Here is an 18,591-nt window from a genome sequence, read left to right as displayed (position 1 = left end):
GAAGCAGCGGTTCCCAAACTTTTGTTCTTGTATCCTAAAAAAAAAAGCTGAGCCCCGTACATAGCGTACAAAAACATAAAGAAACCATTAATCAGTTAAGGCAGCTCTACAGATACAGTCTTACTTCCTTTCTCTTTTGATGCTGATGGGTTATCCACGCTTTTACGTTTCCCACACATGCTGTTTCATTCATAAAACAGTGGGAACTGTGGGTAAAACGAGGCAGAGAGCCGGGGGGAGTCAGTCATCCAGTTACGAGCCGACCCGATGAAACTAACGGAGAGCCGTGTCCAGGGGTTGAGAGGTCGCTGACTGGCTCTAGTTTCAATCACCCTCTATGTGCGTCATTTATGTAACGTGTGTTCATCTAATTTCGACAAACTCAAAGCAAAGCTCACACCCTTAAGCGGGCTCATTTTCCTTTATTTAAGTAAGATTTCCATTTGTATAATCCAATACTTAGGACTGCTTAATTCAAAATGAAATTAGGTTTTTAAGGCTAAATGTACCTTTTCAGATCAAGCAAGTTAGGCCTGACCTTCTGTACAATTCGCAGTTTTTATTAAATAGATTAATGAATCAACAGCTTATCAAGCATTTTCCTCTGACTAATAAATGATTATCATAGCTACTACGTTATATCTCCCTAACTTTGTCCATCTTAGTCTCTCTTCTCACACACACACAGGTTAAATATAGGGCTTGCTCACCGTATCCGTAATGGTGTATGTCCTAACATTTTTTTTTATTAGCTGCCTGTATCAAATTCTCCACTCGCTCTCTCCTAATCACGAGCACACAGCCAAGTGTTGTGCGTACTAAAGGACATGCAGTTCTTTTGGTTTTCCCACAATTACAGGCTTGTGCGCTGCTGCTGTTTGGTGCTCTCGGGTGACGTGATGTTCACCTGCTGAAAATAGCAGCAAAAATACGCTCACATGGACGCACGAGACGCCTTTCATCAGCAGAGACACTTTGATCCGACGTGTCATTAGTTTGTGCAGAAGCGCGAGTGTATAATGGTGTGTTTGTGTGTTTGTTTGTGTTTCTTACCTCCGTCAAGGCGTGAAGCTGGCCTTCGTGAACGCACACTCCCTTGAACCTATGAAAACAAAGAAGTTTCTGTATTGATGAATACTTGCAATGCCAATATTTAAACTCAGAGAGGAGGACATCTGATTTGAATTCATTAGATGACTGAGGCTGAAACATGGAGAGAAAACCCAACACATACAGCTTTTCAGGTTTTCCTCTTTCAAACACATGTCGTGTCCTTTATAACGACAATAAGACGATGTTAAAATATCAAAACAAAACACTTTTTCTGCTATTTTTCTGCTAAGTAAAGAGAGAAAGCAGGGAGAATAGTTAAGGGACAGATTAAAATTCCAGCGAGCAAGACCAGACAGGTGATTACACCGTGAGACTGTCTGTTAACGGGAGGATAATAACAGCTCAGTTGCTTCACCTGCATTCCTCCCATTTCTCCCTCTGCCTTCCCTATCAATTTCTCCTAATAACCACAGACAAAATGTTCCACGAACTGGATGCAATATTGCGAAACAAAACCCTCAGGCAAGGACCAGTTTTTAAGTAAAGGTGAAAAACGTTTTACGTCTCGTCGTTGAGCCAGAGAGTTTGGGTAATATCTTCGACCCATGCGCTCCTCCAACTCCAAGAGAAACGATGTGTGTTTGCGGAGCACCATATGAACCAACTTTGTTCACAAGCTGCTCTGAGAGCCTCATAATTCTGGAGGCAATGAAAAAGGTCAACTTTGTGGGTCTTTGGCAAACAATGACCCCCTCAGTGTCTGCTGGTTAACACACAGAAACACACAATCCACTACTAGGCATGCTCAACAAAGATGGCATTGTAAAAGATGTGTGGAAATGTGTGTATGTGCGTGTGTGTGTGTGGGTCTACGCACGGGACATATATGCATGTATGTGCATGTTCATAAACACACGCTCTCCCACCCAGAAGCTCGCTCACATCAGAATGTGTTTACGACAAAATAACAAGGAGCCTATTCTGAGTGATCGCAGTCGATCTAATTTAAACGGCACGGATTTGAATTTTCATGGCTTTAAAGTTTTATTTCGCGCGCCGACGTTTGATTATCCTGTTGTAAAAAGCAGTAAGAACTTTAATAAATGAACTGCAAAGTGAGGAGCTTTGGCAAAATTATTCAACAGGACATTTATAATTTGTAAGTGGCGGCTAAATCGAGGTTTATTTAGGATAATAAGGAAGTTAGCTCAGCTTGTGTGCAGCATTGTAGTCTAGATCTGCCTGCTTTTAAAGAGGCCTACTAGTTTTATACAGCGGTTCCCAACAAGAATTGAGAGACTTTCCATACACTTTGCATTTTGAATGTCGCTGATATCAACAGACATCATGGACAACACTGTCTGGACTGGGTTTAAAGCTAAAGGCTCAGATGAACCAAACCAACTCAAGCGACGGAGGTGAAATGCGACGTCGCCTCAGATCTTGTCGAAGAAAAATGTGAGGCGCAGAGCTGGGCCAGGTAATAGCCTGCACCTCTTTACTTCAACACGTGATCTAGGTTCCTGGAGTCTGCTGGTATCTGGTGTATCTTCAGAGTCAAAAGAATCACTGGAGGAGTTAAAGTTAAAGTTTGATGCAGGTTTTCTTCAAAAAGACAAACTCGAGGGTGATTCTGGGAGCCGTGCAAGTTCAGACTGATTTCATAGTGTCCGTTTTTATAGTGTTTGGTGCTTCATTAAAATACGGGGCAGGACGCAGCCCTTTGCCAAAAAATACAGTACCTTCTGCTCTGGAAATAACCCAGTCTTCCTGTACCAAGTTTACCCTTCCTCCTGATAATAACTGTGTCTACACATAGACCTCAAACCCAATAATAAAATACATTTTCATCCATCACTTGTCACAGTTACGCCGGCTCCTGATCTCCTGTGCATTTTTTTTTTTAAAGAAGAACAACAATTCTATATATGGTCTGATTGGCTCTGCGCGCTGTTCTTGTCTATCAATTAGATGCCAGATGGCCGCGTCCATTTCCCTGTTATGTGATTATAAGTTCAAACCCTACTATTGTGGTATCTAATGTTAGAAGCAAGAGGTTACGTAACAGTCAAAACTTTCAAAACTTTCTCATCTGGTTTCTCTCAACAATCCTCCAGGGCTAAAAAGTTGCACTCGAACACGGGCGCACAAGAGAGCTGGCCTATCCTGAATCATGCTGATCGTCAATTCATCTTCAGTTTCTTGATTCTAGATCGATCTAGATGTCATTATAAAAAAAATTTAGGCTTTGACAGCTTCAACTTCCTGTGCTTTGGGGAATTTATACTACATTTAGCTCCGCCTCCACTTTAAGATATGATGAGAAAAACCTTTATTCGTCCCACAATGGGGAAATTGCAGTTTGCAACAGCATGCAGAAAAGATATAATAATAGATACATAATAATAGATATATTGCACATATTAGGAGTGCTCGTTGTGGAGCCTAACAGCAGCAGGAAGGAAAGACCTTCTGTATCTTTCCTTCACACATCGAGGGTGAAGCAGTCTGTCACTGAAGCTGCTCCTCAGTCCTGTCAGGTCACCGTGCAGGGGGTGGGTGGGTTATTGTGACTGTTTAGCTCATTTATAGAAAACCCAACACAGACATAAATATAGTGTCCTGTCCTGGGCTTACATCGTATCGTGCTTTGCTTATTTTGTCCCACCAACACTTGTCCAGCTTGTCTTTTTTTTTTTTTTTACATAATTGCTCATAGCCTTTGGATTTTCCCTTCCGACAAAAAGGGGTCCTCGTCGCTTTTCGCCTTCCGGGCATGTGGTACAACTCTAACAGGAGCTGACAGTTTAGAAAATCCATTGTTAATAGGCTCTGTGTTTGACACAGTTTCTAGACAACCCCAAAGGAAACAGGTCACAACCACAAAACTCATGAGCAAGAGAGAGAGAGAGAGAGAGAAGAGGGAGTGAAAGGGGGGAGGCAGACGGTACAAGAGAAAGAATATTTAAATTAGTGGAAATTACTCTTGTGAGACATTTGTGGAAATTACATTTAGGTGACGTCAGATCTTAAATGTTAAAATCTCTATTAGTCACCAGTCTCTTACACCAGGGATTAACAGTTTTCAGAAATTAGCTGACGTTACGTCATAATGCAATAATCGCCTAGGACAACAAAGGAGGGGGAATAATCACGTTATTCTGCTTGATTCGTTTTGTAATTTGGTTTTCAAGGTGGTTTCCAGTGACATTTCCCTGAACAGCAAACATTTAGATTAAATGAACACATTACATAAGTCTGACTGTATAAGTGCGTTTTTGAGTCACCAACCTGAGTATGTTTGGATGACAGAGCCGGTTCATTAGTTGGACCTCTCTCAACATGTTCGCTCTGTTGCTGCTGAGCTTGTTCATCTTCAGAGCCATGACCTGGTCCGAGGCTCGGTGACGCACCTGTAAAACAGTTCAACGGACGTGTGTTTAAAGTTGGAAACACAGTGGAGAACAAACAAACGCTTCCTCGAGCTCGATATCTTCTGGACTACATTAACTTCACTCCGAAGCGTAAGCATTTTCTTGGGTTATTAAGGAACAAACATCTTCTGTTATTATAACTTCTCTGACTTGTGCAGCAAGAAAAACAGAGGAAGCAGAAAAATGTCGGCAGCACATAAAAGAGAAGTGAAATGAGGTCAGTCAGTGACGGCTGACCAGCCACGGCGAAAATCGACTGTCAATTCAGCACACGATCAATTCTGCGTCCGAGTGCATTGGGATTTTAGTTTCCATCTCTCTGGTAGATATTTATAGTATCACCATCCCATCCATCCATCTATCAATCAATGTATCCCATTAGAGTTGGCTGCAGGTCAGAACATTATGACAGCTCTGAAATGCTTCCTGGTGAAGCTTAAAACAATACGCACATAATATACGATAAGTAATCTTGTTTATTACTTCTTCTTATTCTACTTCTTGGTTACCATTGCTTGGTTACAGCAAATTCCAGTTCTCTGTACAAAGAAACTGTATCAATACACACAAAGTTCAAACAGACGTGTTTAATTTACATATTATTATACATTTATTACCGTATATATATCATTTTTATGCATTGTACCTCACTTTTATTATATTTGTTGACCCTCCTGTCTCTGTGTAATGATGCTACTGGATACCATTTTATTCTGACCACGAAGCAGCTTTGTATTCAGGGGTTAATTTAAAATTAACACGTCTTATTTTGGATTAAAGTTAGGCTGACACTATTCCAAATATATCTGTGTCCCTTTCAGAAGGTGAAAACCCCTCTAAAGCAGCACTAAGCACATTTAATCTCTCTAATGAGGCAAATACAAATGACTTTTTTTTTTGTTACCATCAAAGACAGGAGGTGCGCGCTGCATGTCTTATTCACTGCCTCGATAATCTCACGGTAGTTAGAATAATAGAGTGACCATAGGTCTCCACACCGCTGCTGTCAGAGAGGCCACAGCGCAGCGAGCTACAGTAATTACCAAGAATAAGAGTTCTCTTGAATACGCTCATGCACGCATGCAAATAGGAAATATCAACCTGAAAACCACAGGAGGCAACACGACGAATAACCGAGCTGCTGCAGACACATTTAGCATCGAGCTACCTACACCTGCTAACTCATTTCCTGACTGCAGGGACAAATTTAGAACGACACACAGATTATAATGCTCAGTTGATCTTCAGAAATAAAGACGCCATATCATCATGAACTCCAGTTAGCTACAGGAAGTCTTTCAGCTATGTCATACGTGCAGAGATGAGGCATAAGATTATGACCACCTTCCTAATATTATGTAAGTGTCCCTCCAAAACGGTTGTGACTCATCTGAGAATGGACATGGTCCTTCTGAGAGTGTCCTGTGGTGTCTTAGCCTGGTCGTCACCATCCTACGTTTCCGCCCAAAATTAGATTTCGGTCTCGCACGGAGTCTGGCCAAATCGCACTTCCGCGGTTCGCGTGTAACCGCGCCAATCAGCGAACAGTTGAGTGATGACGCGGAACTCGCACTGCCGAGTTGCTTGTAGTCCAGCGGAGCTTGTAGTTCAACAGCATAGCAACAATGGCGACGGAGGAAGAGACGCTAGAAGCCATCCGCGAAGTTGTCTCAACTCTCGAGAGCATCACGGAATTAAAACCAGAACAAGAGGCTTGTCTTGTCAATTTTATAAATGGCAAGGACGTCGTAGCTCTCCTTCCAACTGGCTTTGGGAAAAGTTTGATTTATTTAACTGGAAGCGGAAGTGGTGAGCGTAAGAGCCTGAACTCCGGCGCACAATATACGTCATTACCAAACGTTGCTGATTGGTTAAGGGAACTCCAATGATTTTAAACCTCAAAATAAGCATCCGCCCATTACGGAGACAGATTCCTGTTACATTGGGCCAGACTAACGTGCCAGAAATCAAATTTTGGGTGGAAGTACGTAGGATGGTAACGACCAGGCTAGTGGTGTCTAGCAACAGAATGCTGTTAGTGGGGGGGCCTTTGAGTCCTGCGGATTGAGGGGAGGGTCCTCCTCTGTGGATCATCCCACAGATACTTGATCAGTTTGGGATCTAGTGAATTTGGAGGCCAGGTCAACACCTTGTGCTGTTCTTCATGTTTTTTTGAGTTGTTCCTAAAGTTGTTCCTGCTTCCATCAAGGACTGTCACTGCTATATGATGACGGGGGGTGCCTGGTCTGGTCTGGTCTAGGTGGGTGGCCACACGAATGCCAGGTCCGAAAGTTTCCCAGCAGAACACTGAATTTGTCACGAGACGGTGAATGTTATTTACTTCTCCTGTCGATAACGTTGTGGCTAATCGGTGTTAAAAGCCAAACAGAACTAGGCTCTTATTTGTGCTACTGACGATCAACACCGTGACCATTTTAAACCACACCAGACGTTGAATGAAACGAAATGAAAGGTTTCAGTGATGCTACTGAGATGCTTGCTTGTGGATAACACGTATGATAAAAAATAGCACCGACAAAAACAGCTCTACCGGAAGAGACAGCAAGTTCAGGCGAGATAAAATCCTGAAAACTTATATCAACATTAGAGTACAATACCAAACAGACTGTCTGTCATGTTCACTAGGAAAGAGGGCCGTTTCATGTCATTTTGTAACAAAGGAAGGGGAACTGACAGCTGGGACAAAGTCAATATGGATTACATATGGAAGTCGGTGAAATATACACCTTTATATATACATTATATGCACAATTATACTATAGTTTCATATATGGAGACATCTGTATGAGGCACAAAATTATCTACAGCACATATAGAAACGCGATATATAGCTTGTGGAGTCTGCATCTACTCCTCTCTCGCTCTCACACATTCAGAAACAAAAATCTCTCTGTTCCAAGTTCAAAGGAGGGGGCCTGGCTATAAGAGCCGACAGTCTCCACCGCAGGACAGCAGCAACAACAGATGGCCACTCCTCTGGAGGCCTCCTCCCCCACATCCGCCTATCCTCCTCCGACCCCCCATTCCTCACTCTTCACATCCCCCCATCTGCATTTATCCCCCCTCTTTCTCCTCAACGGTGCGGCCTCAAACAAACCCGTCGTGCCCAATCCCAATCGACCCCTACAGTAGTAGTCGTATCTTTATCTCCCATCTCATCCCGGTGTGTGTGTCTCCCCCACCTTTCACCTCTCTCTTCTCTTGCGTTGCTCTCCTCTCCGATGGAAAACATAACCGCAGTGTATTTCTACTCCAAAGCCTTACCCCATTTTCGCCTCCTCCTCCTCCCCCCTCAACCCAAGCGCCAACTGATCTCTAAATCAGCCTCTTCTCCAAAACGCCTTCATCTCCTCCGCAGCCCTGTGTCCATGCTTCCCTTTGTACTGAAGTAAACACATAAAACCTCCTCTCAACCCCTATTTTTCATCCCCTTCAAGAGAATTCCCACCACACCACTCCGCCATCAGAAGCTTTCCCTCCTCTTCCTCCTCCTCCTCTTCCACGACCATTAATTTTACCACTTTTTCGTTCCCCATCTCTCTGTACATCGTCACCCGGCCCCCCCTTCTCTTTCTTTACCTGCACATTCTTTTCTCACAAAGGGAAAAACAGCATTGACAGGAATTCCCCATGAGACTGAGGTGGCTCCTTCATTAAATGACTGGGTATTAGCATCACAGTTGGAGAGTGGACGTTTACAATCTGTCTGAGCCCAAATGAAAACCAAGACAGGAGGTAAATGTCCAAATAATCAATTGTTTCCCTTTTCATTGCGTGTATACACTCACTTGCCAGTTTATTAGGTACGCTAGTAGAAAAAAAAACGCATTCTAATACAACAGTCCTGCATTAAATCTTGGCTTCATGAAAGGTATTTTGGTATTCACCGCTTGTTTAAAATAACAGAGAGAGCATTTGCATTTTGGAGGCTGTGGTTTGTTAGCCAGGTCGTTACCATCCTACGTTTCCGCCCGAAATTTGATTTCGGTCTGGCAACGTTAGTCTGGCCCAATGTAATAGGAATCTGTCTCCGTAATGGGCAGATGCTTATTTTGAGGTTTAAAATCATTGGAGTTCCCTTAACCAATCAGCAACGTTTGGTAATGACGTATATTGTGCGCCGGAGTTCAGGCTCTTACGCTTACCACTTCCGCTTCCAGTTAAATAAATCAAACTTTTCCCAAAGCCAGTTGGAAGGAGAGCTACGACGTCCGTGCCATTTGTAAAACTGACAAGACAAGCCTCTTGTTCTGGTTTTAATTCCGTGATGCTCTCGAGAGTTGAGACAACTTCGCGGATGGCTTCTGGCGTCTCTTCCTCCGTCGCCGTTGTTGCTATGCTGTTGAACTACAAGCTCCGCTGGACTAACAAGCAACTCGGCAGTGCGAGTTCCGCGTCATCACTCAACTGTTCGCTGATTGGCGCGGTTACACGCGAACCGCGGAAGTGCAATCGGGCCAGACTCCGTGCCAGACCGAAGTCGGATGAACGTAGGATGGTAACGACCAGGCTAGTGGTTTGTAGCACTATTGAATAATATTGTGTTGTACATGTTTCTAATTAGTGTGCACCACAAACTACATCCTCCGAAACGATCGCCCAGCTGAATCAACACCTTTCTCACACAGTTTCAACATGAACTGAGCCTTATAACAGTCATGAAGGAGGTTTTAGCGCAGAACTGTACCTAATGTTTTGGCATTACATACACTAGTTATATTAGGAAAGGATTTCTCATCTTCTCTTCAGCTCCAGCACCAACAAAACACTGCATTTCTAACTGCAGCATAGAGGCCGTAGTGACCAACGTTTCTCTCTGTGTCTATAATAACGGCTATAAATTTATTTAAAATGAATTAATTGAAACTGTTAGCTACTGTTTATTTGTGCCGCTCCATTACTCATTTGCAGCGCCGTATGTTGAATATGATCCAGTTGTATTTACATAGCTCACAATGGGTTGTTTCTGACAGCTGACACGTCCAGACCATCACAATGGGTTGCAATAAACAAAGGAGCCAGTATAGGCGTAATATAGCTAATCATATTCTAAATCTAAATAGGTCATTATGTCCTCCAAAACCAATCTTTCAGACCAGCTTGGGCGATCCTTAAACCACACGCACATCACTCAGTCGCTGTCACACACCCTCAACAGTGTCATCAATCACTCACCCCCAAGACACAATGAAAACCAGGTGTCAATCCACTTTAGCAATCTATTACAGAGCTCCTGCTACACATATGTACTGTTGCACAACACCAGCTTTGACATAGAAGCTCTCTAAACTGTAATAAAAATAGATGACTTGAATAATGTGAACTGAAATTAAGCCTGATTATTAATGCTTAATCAGACGTGTATAACAGGTCACAACTCTTCCCTCCGTACTTCTCAACTTGATTCAGCGTGTTAACACTTTTTAAAATAAGAACTTAAGTCTTGCACGAACGCGCACTTGCAAGTAACGTGCCAACGCTCTCAGGGAATGCCCAGAGAAGAACCGTCTGTTCTTTCACGGAGGTCAGACCAAAACAACAAATGCAAATGCTGTTCGGCCAAAAATATTGATTCCACAGATGTACAGCTCTATCCTTTCCTAGAATATCAGTCCTTCCACACGGCTTATCTAAACTCAGTTGTGCCAAGGTTTTCCACTGTCTTGATAATAAAATGGATAAAAAGACATCAGTAAAACTACATTTTTTCTCCTGATGAGGCTTTAAGCAAAAAGATCAACTTAATAACGCCGAACATGCTTGTGTGACTTCCATTCACATGCCTGGAGGTGGAGGTGGAGGTGGAGGGGGTTAACAACCCTGCATTTAAATGATGTCTTTGAAGGCACGGCAGTCTAACTTGACCTAAAAATGTCTCAGCAATACTAGTAAGCGAAGACAGCCCACAATCAGTCTTTGACCCAGTAACCAGATCAACATGACATGATCAAATAAAATGGACGATCACTGTACGACAAGTTCCCTTTTCTTTCTGTGACACTCTAAACTTTTGCACCAAAGGACACCAACACTAGCGACTGAGTATCACAAGGTCCTGATTTGATTCCATTAAATCCCATATTGATTCATGTGGAGATATTTCAGTTTCCAAACGATTTTGTTTTGATGTGAAAGCAAGGTTCACAGGATGAATGTTGCCACTGGTTTCTGACATTTGTGGCACTTCTGTAATATCTTATCTCTAGTTAGTACATACTGCCATGTGGTTTTGCTTTTATACAGCTCTTCTCCCAAAATGCTGCCACGTATCAGCTCTCAGGCCTGGCGGTCCTTTTAGCTTCTGTCATGTTTTGGATCTTTCTCAAATAGTGACTAATCCTGTTGCACAGTCTCATGAGAGTAGTCATATGAAAATCGGATGTTTTAAATGATGATCGATTCTTTCAATCCAGGACTAATCAACATTACTAATCATCATGGACGAGGGGAAAGAAATCAATCCACAGGGCCACTCAGCATCCGAGACATTGTCTTACATATTAAAAACCACCCTTGACGGATAACGGAGCGAAGCACGAAGAGCATATCAGAAAATACCGCAGCAAAGAACAGCAGCCACATCTGATCTCCACCCACCTTGAAGACATCAGAGAAGAACCCAGAGCCAATCCACTCGCAGCTGAAGTCATCAAGGCGTGTGAGACAGGAGAAGGCACTGATGAGGGCTCTGTAGGACGACGGCCACACCCTGCCCACCTGGAGAAGACAGGATAAGACTGGTGAAAATATGGCCAGATGGAAGTTTTTATCTGATGCGCATGCTGTAGCACAACGTCTACGACATAATTGTGGGGGCTGTAAAGAGATTAGAGACACACGAGATAAGACAAGGACTAGACTGGAAGAATAAAAAAATACTGATCTGGACTAGTATAAAATGATTTTCTCAGTGCTTACCAACAGATTAAAGCCCTACTCAGAATGTGAGTACATACAATCAGCCATTTACTGGGTATAAGTAAAATATAATTTGTTTATTAACGTTGTATTTTGAATGGAAAAGCCAAAGACACATATATTATATATCCTGGACCACAAATCATAACTTAATCCTGATCAGAGCCCTATACTGGTTTGACATTTTAAAAAAATGAATTGATTAATACTTGGATACTACTTAATACTTTAATACTTGAACGATCCACAGAACAGGACACCCTCAGAAGGACCATGTCCATTCTCTGATGAGTTACAACTGTTTTGGAGGCACAAGGGAGACCTACACAATATTAGGAAGGTGGTCATAATGTTATGGCTCGGTGTAAGACTGTGTACTTATGTGTATACGTGACTGACCTGCGAAGTCGGGCCCATCCCAGTCTCGCCGACTCCTACCCCTCCGCCACCATCTTTGTCCTCGCTGAGGCGTTCAGGTCGCGTGGGGAACCCAGCGATGGAGTTGCGTTTATTCCGGTCCATGGTGATGTGAGAAGCGGTGATACCAGTGAGGGTAATATGGGCCTTTTTCTGTAACGTACCCACATGACAAGAGGACTAGATTGTTTTAACGGCGCCGAGGGTTTCGCGGCAGCACAGTATCTACTCCGTTTGTGTTGCGGGAGAAAGTACGTCAAACGCATAAGACTTCAGTTTTTAAACGTTGTTTGTTTAGGGCGTCCCCGGTAACGAACCCTGGCTGCATTCAAGAGGCTTCCCACTAATCCAGGTCCTGACTGCGTGTAAGTGGGGAGTCCGTCAAGATGAGAAGGTCTTCACATGATTGACAGTGGTATGGTGAGTTCATGGAGACCTGGAAAAAAGCAAACAGAGAATTAGTTACCGGGGCTTTTGTTGAGTTTACATGATGATGATGGGTTAAGTCAAAGCGGGCGCCATTGTTCTTCCACACGGACCTACACATGGGAATATAGTGCCGTGTTATTCTTTCTCGAAAAGGTATTTAATAGCTACTGTAGGCTGGGATTGATGAGACAAGCCACTATTGCTCAACAGGCTCAGATGTAATGGCCGTAATAGGGGCCGATTGTCCAATTATGGGAGATTAGCCAAGGAATAGCTCAGGTCCTGAACCTTTCTGCCATCCAAAACAAAGTCAGCAGGGTACAAAAGGGGGAACAGGAAAGGAAGTCTGTGGCAAAAAAAAAAGGTCTTTTTATACTTGTAAACAATGTGGCTTTCATATCTTTAAAAAAAGAAAATACTTGAAATCAGAAGGAGATTTCTTCGGGCTGATAAAACATGTCAAGTGTGGCTATAAATGTTTCTTCCAAAACAGTCCTTCTGCCAAAGTCTTGAGTAAATCATAAGTAAATCAAAACATCAGTTTAGTTTCTTTTTGAAGAGATTTGGGGAAAACGAACGCATTAACTGCAGTTTGTTTGTTTTTCTAATTACTCCTCAGATAAGTCTTGGGCCGTCGAACGATCGATAAAGCCGGCCTTTGATTAAGCGCAGAGCCGAGTGCCGAATAACGACCTCACGCAGAGCTCTTAAAAAGCTCTTAAAATCCTCGTGTCCAGCTGAAAAGCATGTAGTAAGCACAACCGAAACAATGACTCATCTATTAACCCTCAGAAAACTACATCGTGACATAAGTTTATAGCGTAAAACTACATATACCAGGAGATTACTAGGACTTCTACACAAATACACTAGAACACTTTTGTCAATATTTCACAACTCCATAAATATTGTTTTTTTTTTCCCAGCTGAGTAAATCCATTTGAAACCACCCACTTGCAAACAGAAGAATCTACAAACACGGAAAACAGCGGTTGATGACGAAAGGCAACAACGCAAACAAACACAAAAAGGATTTACAGTGGTCAAGTCTGGTCGCTTGGGGTAACTAGGCAACCGTCACTACTGATCCCTAATTACAGGTCGCTCTGTGATGTTGACGGTGTATTTTTAACCGTCAACTTAGATTACCGAGTTTGCCTTTTTACTCATTTCCCGATGAGTTAAACAGAAGAACCACTTCTGAACATGTATGAGTGCATTACGTATTAAATAATAAACAACACTGAAGGAAGATTTGTTGGGGGCAATAAGGCCAAACATTTCCGCAACGTGACGTCTGTCGATTAATGACGAACAAGAAGTTTGAATAATTCAGTGGTTAACAATCGTTTATATTAGCTGATAAGCAAATTAACTGAAGATTCTGTTTTGATAATTAATTAATCATTCAAGGTGTTATCAAGGTATGTAAATTTGACATCTGTGAGGTTTGGACTGTGGCTCACCTAGAGCTATATAAAACTGTGACAAGCATTTCCACTTGAGCTGCGCAAACAGAGTTGAACTACCGTGGAAATTCAATTGCAGCTGCTTCCCAGATGTAATAGCAGAATTCAAACAAACACTAATTACAGCTCAGGGTTAAAGTATTCATCCAGGTGCTTGTTTCCAGGGAAAGCAGAGCATATCGTAGTAAAAGTCCACACGACCCTATATTCTTCAGTGTGTGTGCTCTCTTACTTTCTGTCCACACACAAAGCAGTGGTGATTCAGTGCAGTCGTATTTGCCAGTTGTTATCATAAATGTACAATGTGTGTGTGTGTGTGTATGCACAGGGCAGAATGTAAATTGCTCAGCCGAAACGTTCCCTGTGAACTGGGAGGAGCAGCGGCGAAGGTTAAGGCAGGTGCACATTTAAAATTAATGCATGAAATAGGTCTTTCAGACTCCTGAGCCTTTGACGAGGTCTCGTAATATCACATCCTAAAAACAGCAGTGACACTAGACGCGGAGAGAGCTACTGCCACAACCTACTGGACGACTTTATGAGATCATTCTGTCTGAGCCACATCCTTAAAAGGCTTCTCATCCTTCGCTTTCCTTTTTTTTCCCCCTCAATGACACCTCATTTTCTGCCTCGTTCAAACGGCACGGCCAAAATAAAAGCACCCGTGCCAAAAAAACAAAAAAAAAACAAAGCCACAAGTGCCAGGCCTGAGGTTTTTTCTGTCGAGTTTTGGCAGGGTTTCCATTCAGGAGCAAGAGCAAGAGCAGAGACACACATTTCACCAGTGTAGTATCGGAGTAGGCGACAACAGGTCAGCAAGTAAGATATAAATTCACCCTTGATTCATAACAGCCAGCCAGCATGAGAGAACAACTTCTGCATTGATACTGACCTCGGTGCTCAAAGCAAGCTGAACACAAACTTCCCATACTTACTAACACCTCGCTCATGCAAATGATACTAAAAAAGCCTGAAGGCCAACACATCAGACCAACACCAAACATGTGGTAGCCCTCTGCCGCCTGAGTCTGTGTGAAAAAAGCTGCACTTGAGCACATCACAAAAACTCCAGTCAGCAACAACAAAGTAGCCCAAAACAGCAGATTTTGTATGTGTTTGAGAGGAAATAACTCCGCCATACCAGGAGGTGGCAGAAGTTTGTATTCGTCATCGTAGAAAGGAAACCAGAACAGCCAGGACAATGGATCTACTACAAACAGAGCAGGCTTCCCCAGAATCACGTTGATAATCTGGGTCTTCAGTTTCTTTACGCTAGGCTTTCATGTTGCTGTGTAAAATATTTGTCACTGGAACGTTCCTTCTGGACATCAGACGCGTTTGCTCGCTTTCTTCACTCCGTTTTCGCGATTTCCCTCACCGGTGGACGGGCTCAGCCGCAAATTTAAGATGCAAAGTTGCCTGAAAAGTTCCCAGCAGGGGTCTGACTAGTGCCAAGTGTGCAGGAGGCAGCATAAAAAAACAAATAGGGACGCTTACTGACCGACCAAAACCAGATCAGTGGCCTAAGATACTTTAAGTGGTTAAAAACCATGTTTTTTTTCAAGCGTAAAGGAAGATGCTGACAACGACAGTGAATTTCCACACCTACTTGTGATGTGAACTTGAAAAAGAATAAGAAAAAGAAGTTTTTAAAGCCATTGTCTCGTAAAAAAAACAATTAAATACAGTTTAGCAGCTCCCTGGGTCGGCAGCAATTAAATAAAAGCTATAGCAGCAACACACAAGATAATCTACAATACATACAGGTAAAAGCACACAGTAGCGCACAGATGAATGTAATTAGTTAACAGTGGTGGTGAATTAAAGTGACATTGATAGCAGCGTTGTAAAACAGTAATGCAAAAATAACAGAATGAGAAATAATAATAATAATAATTAATGATTCTTGAATAGGTATGGGGGGGCTGTTGCACGACAGTATGAAAGAGAGGATGAAGGTGTGAGGGATTTAACAGCTTGAACAGTAGAAGCTGTTTTTCAGTCTGTTGTTTCTGGACAGAACATACGTGACCATAAAAACACACATGATGCAGAATCATCCATTATATGTACAAAGCGTCGAAACAACCCTGACAACCACAGCAGACTGGCGCAACTTTAAAACAAAAATGTGAGCGTACAACACAGACCTGTTATTTTCAGCAGTCTGATAACCCTCTACAACGTTTGCCACCAGCGTGCATTACTATATTTGTTTCCAAACTATACCCTGTTGCCTACACATCCAAGGAACATGCACTTAAAACACCACACTAAAGGGTCTACGCATGGAAAAGGGTGGAATTTTTTTTGGTCTGTAAAATGTGGCCTGCTGCTGCTGCTACTCCTCCAAAACAGATGGGGCATCCCCAAAGAAGCCCTCAGGCCAGATGTTTTAAACGTAGTTCGGGGACCTGAACACTATCCAGCTGCGCCCCTGTGGATTACAGACTAATAGAAAACGTCAGCAATGAATCAAAACCTAAGTGATGTTATAATGACAGGCTGGAGCAAGGGTTTGAGTGCTCTCTGAAGAGCTGGAGGTATTAGATGGGCGTATGTGAATGTCGTCCAAGAGGCAATCATTTACTCATGTGTGCATGTTCTGGACATCGTGAATCATCAAGGAAGGAACACAACACAAACCCTTTCTCAGTATTTTTAATCATATATTAAAAGCTCACCGCTTATCTGTAGTGACAAGTAATGGCAATGAACAAGATAAACTATTTTTTAGCAGTTTAGTAATGTGGTATGCTTTTCTTTTGTAAGCTTTGGAGCCCAGATCACTAAAGGAGCATTGTCAAGGTTCAAAACAAGGTCACGTTCAACACAAAATGAGTATCAGCCTCTGATCTAATCTCAATCTACTGTGTGGCGACCTGCCACGATATGTGAGCCGGCGCATACCTGTCATTCTTCGATGGTTTAGAGAGTAATGAAAAAGTCCGTGGGGCAGCACCGTAGAAGAAACACGCCATTACCTGCATGCCACAGATAGTAAAGCACGGTGCCAAAAGAGCCCGATATAACAAGTCACATAAATTAGAGATAGATAAAAAAAAAAAAAACACAACAGCTGGATCCGCATGCCTCATTTGTTGAGAATGAGCTCTGGACGCTGCGGAGAGAATGTAAACAAACCACAGAAGAAGCAACAGTGCTAGCATTTCCTCCAGATGAAAGTTTAACGGGCTCACCTGTGAGTGTTCCGCGGAGGTGTTTACAATAGCAGTCCGCGGTTAGTTCCATGCCGCTAACGCGTAGCATTTCTTGAAAAAAAGGGGACGAGCCAGCGCCGAGGCAGCAAAGCCGACAGCGAGGGCTAGCTCGGACGGGCTAGTTTGTCAACAAACTTGAGCCGAGCTGGGAGAGCTAACAGACATTAGCCTGGGACCGTACACAAAACAAGAAGTTTCACGTCGCGACGACTAAAAAAAGTCCGAATTCCCAGAAGCCGAATCCTCATACCGCACTCATACTCCGCTCCTGTCGCTCCTGTTTTCACAAAAGAGCAAAGTGCGCTGTTTTTTATATATTTTTTTGCACCGCCCGGGGTAATATTTCAGACGATTGTTGCCGTTTGACAGCTCCGTCGTCTCTCCCCTCGCATCCAAGTAACTCCCCCACTGGCCCCGCCCACGTTTGATTGACATGTTAATCCACCAATGAGCATGCGCATTTGTGCGAGTGCGCGTGTCAGCCGTTATGGCCAACTGTTTTTTTTTTTGTGAAATTTAACAAAATAAAGTTCACATTTAAAACAACATTTTAATCATTACTTTGCTGTGAATTAAAATTAAATTAAAATTAAAGACGTTTAGCCGTACTAAAAAAAATATAAACATTAATAGAGATATTATCCATACTGGCCAGCAAAAGTTTATTATTTTATTTTATTATTATTTTATTTTACGTGTGCAGTCTAAAAATATATGAAAACAGCATCTAAACCAAATAAATAAAAAACTGAAGCAAACACTGAAGGCAATTTTCAATAATCAGACAATTAGTCATAGCTTTCGACATCCGGCTATATCTTTTATTAGTTCAGAAAGCATAATTTTTGTTCTGCAAAATAGTCTATTTTTACATGCTACAGTGAGTCACCAGAGTATAAATCTATTGTGTTTTTTTTAATTGTGTCATAATTAAGCTCTTTGACAGTTAACAGTCTGAAAGTTTGTTCCTTTTTATTTATTTACTTATTTTACTGGGGTGACTTTAACAAATTGTTCTCTTTGGGAATTATTTAAATGCAATGAGACATTTTTCAATAAACCCAGTTTGTTTGCACTCGTGTGGAAATACAGTACCATCTAGTGGACAAAAGTAGGCAGTGCTGCAGATTCTGCTAAAACACCTGTTACAGGTTTGATTGAACATGTCACACCTCAGTTTGGTTTTGTGATAACTTTGTGGGGAAAGGTCACTGTTTATTTACAGCACGGCCAAGTTTGAATAGGTGTTTTGAATCGGGGTATAGCCTGAAAACATATCTCCGCCACTCCTTCCATGTGTGAGTGTGCTATCAAGAAAACAAAGAGGATCTGAGTGTTGAGCATGGCATGTCAAATATCAGCATAACTGGGTGAGGCCCAGCCAATTTCACTTGTGTATTTTTAGTCATCGTCAGTGCTCAAATGACATTGATTCACGAGACTATTTTTTTTTACAGTCATCAGGTTATTGTGTGACTAGTTTCTTGATGAATAAATTATTTGTACAACACATGTGAGAAAACAATATTAAAGAAAATGTTCATCAATGATCCAAAACACAAATATAATCACTTTACCATAACATGTGTCAAAGACATATTCACATTAATTATAGAGGTTGTAAATCAT

The 18,591-nt window shown here is 42.2% G+C and overlaps 1 protein-coding gene across 1 annotated transcript in view; it reads right to left on the bottom strand.

Moving 5' to 3' along the window:
* The window catches only part of tesk2 (testis associated actin remodelling kinase 2), a 33,142-nt gene extending 15,810 nt beyond the window's left edge, over window positions 1–17,332 (bottom strand). Inside the window, exons 1-5 of the mRNA XM_084546685.1 lie at window positions 16,942–17,332; window positions 11,826–12,279; window positions 11,106–11,225; window positions 4,345–4,466; window positions 1,054–1,102 (exon numbers count right to left, since the gene is read on the bottom strand). Of these exons, the coding sequence (XP_084402811.1) occupies window positions 1,054–1,102; window positions 4,345–4,466; window positions 11,106–11,225; window positions 11,826–11,948 (414 nt within the window). The 5' untranslated portion in view covers window positions 11,949–12,279; window positions 16,942–17,332. The remainder of the gene's footprint in view (window positions 1–1,053; window positions 1,103–4,344; window positions 4,467–11,105; window positions 11,226–11,825; window positions 12,280–16,941) is intronic.
* Window positions 17,333–18,591: the final 1,259 nt, after the last annotated feature.

Source organism: Chelon labrosus, assembly GCF_963514085.1.
Source record: "Chelon labrosus genome assembly, chromosome: 6".
Lineage (NCBI taxonomy): Eukaryota > Metazoa > Chordata > Actinopteri > Mugiliformes > Mugilidae > Chelon > Chelon labrosus.
The sequence above is the reverse complement of the archived record's forward strand: the minus strand, read 5'-3'. Positions and strand labels throughout refer to the sequence as shown.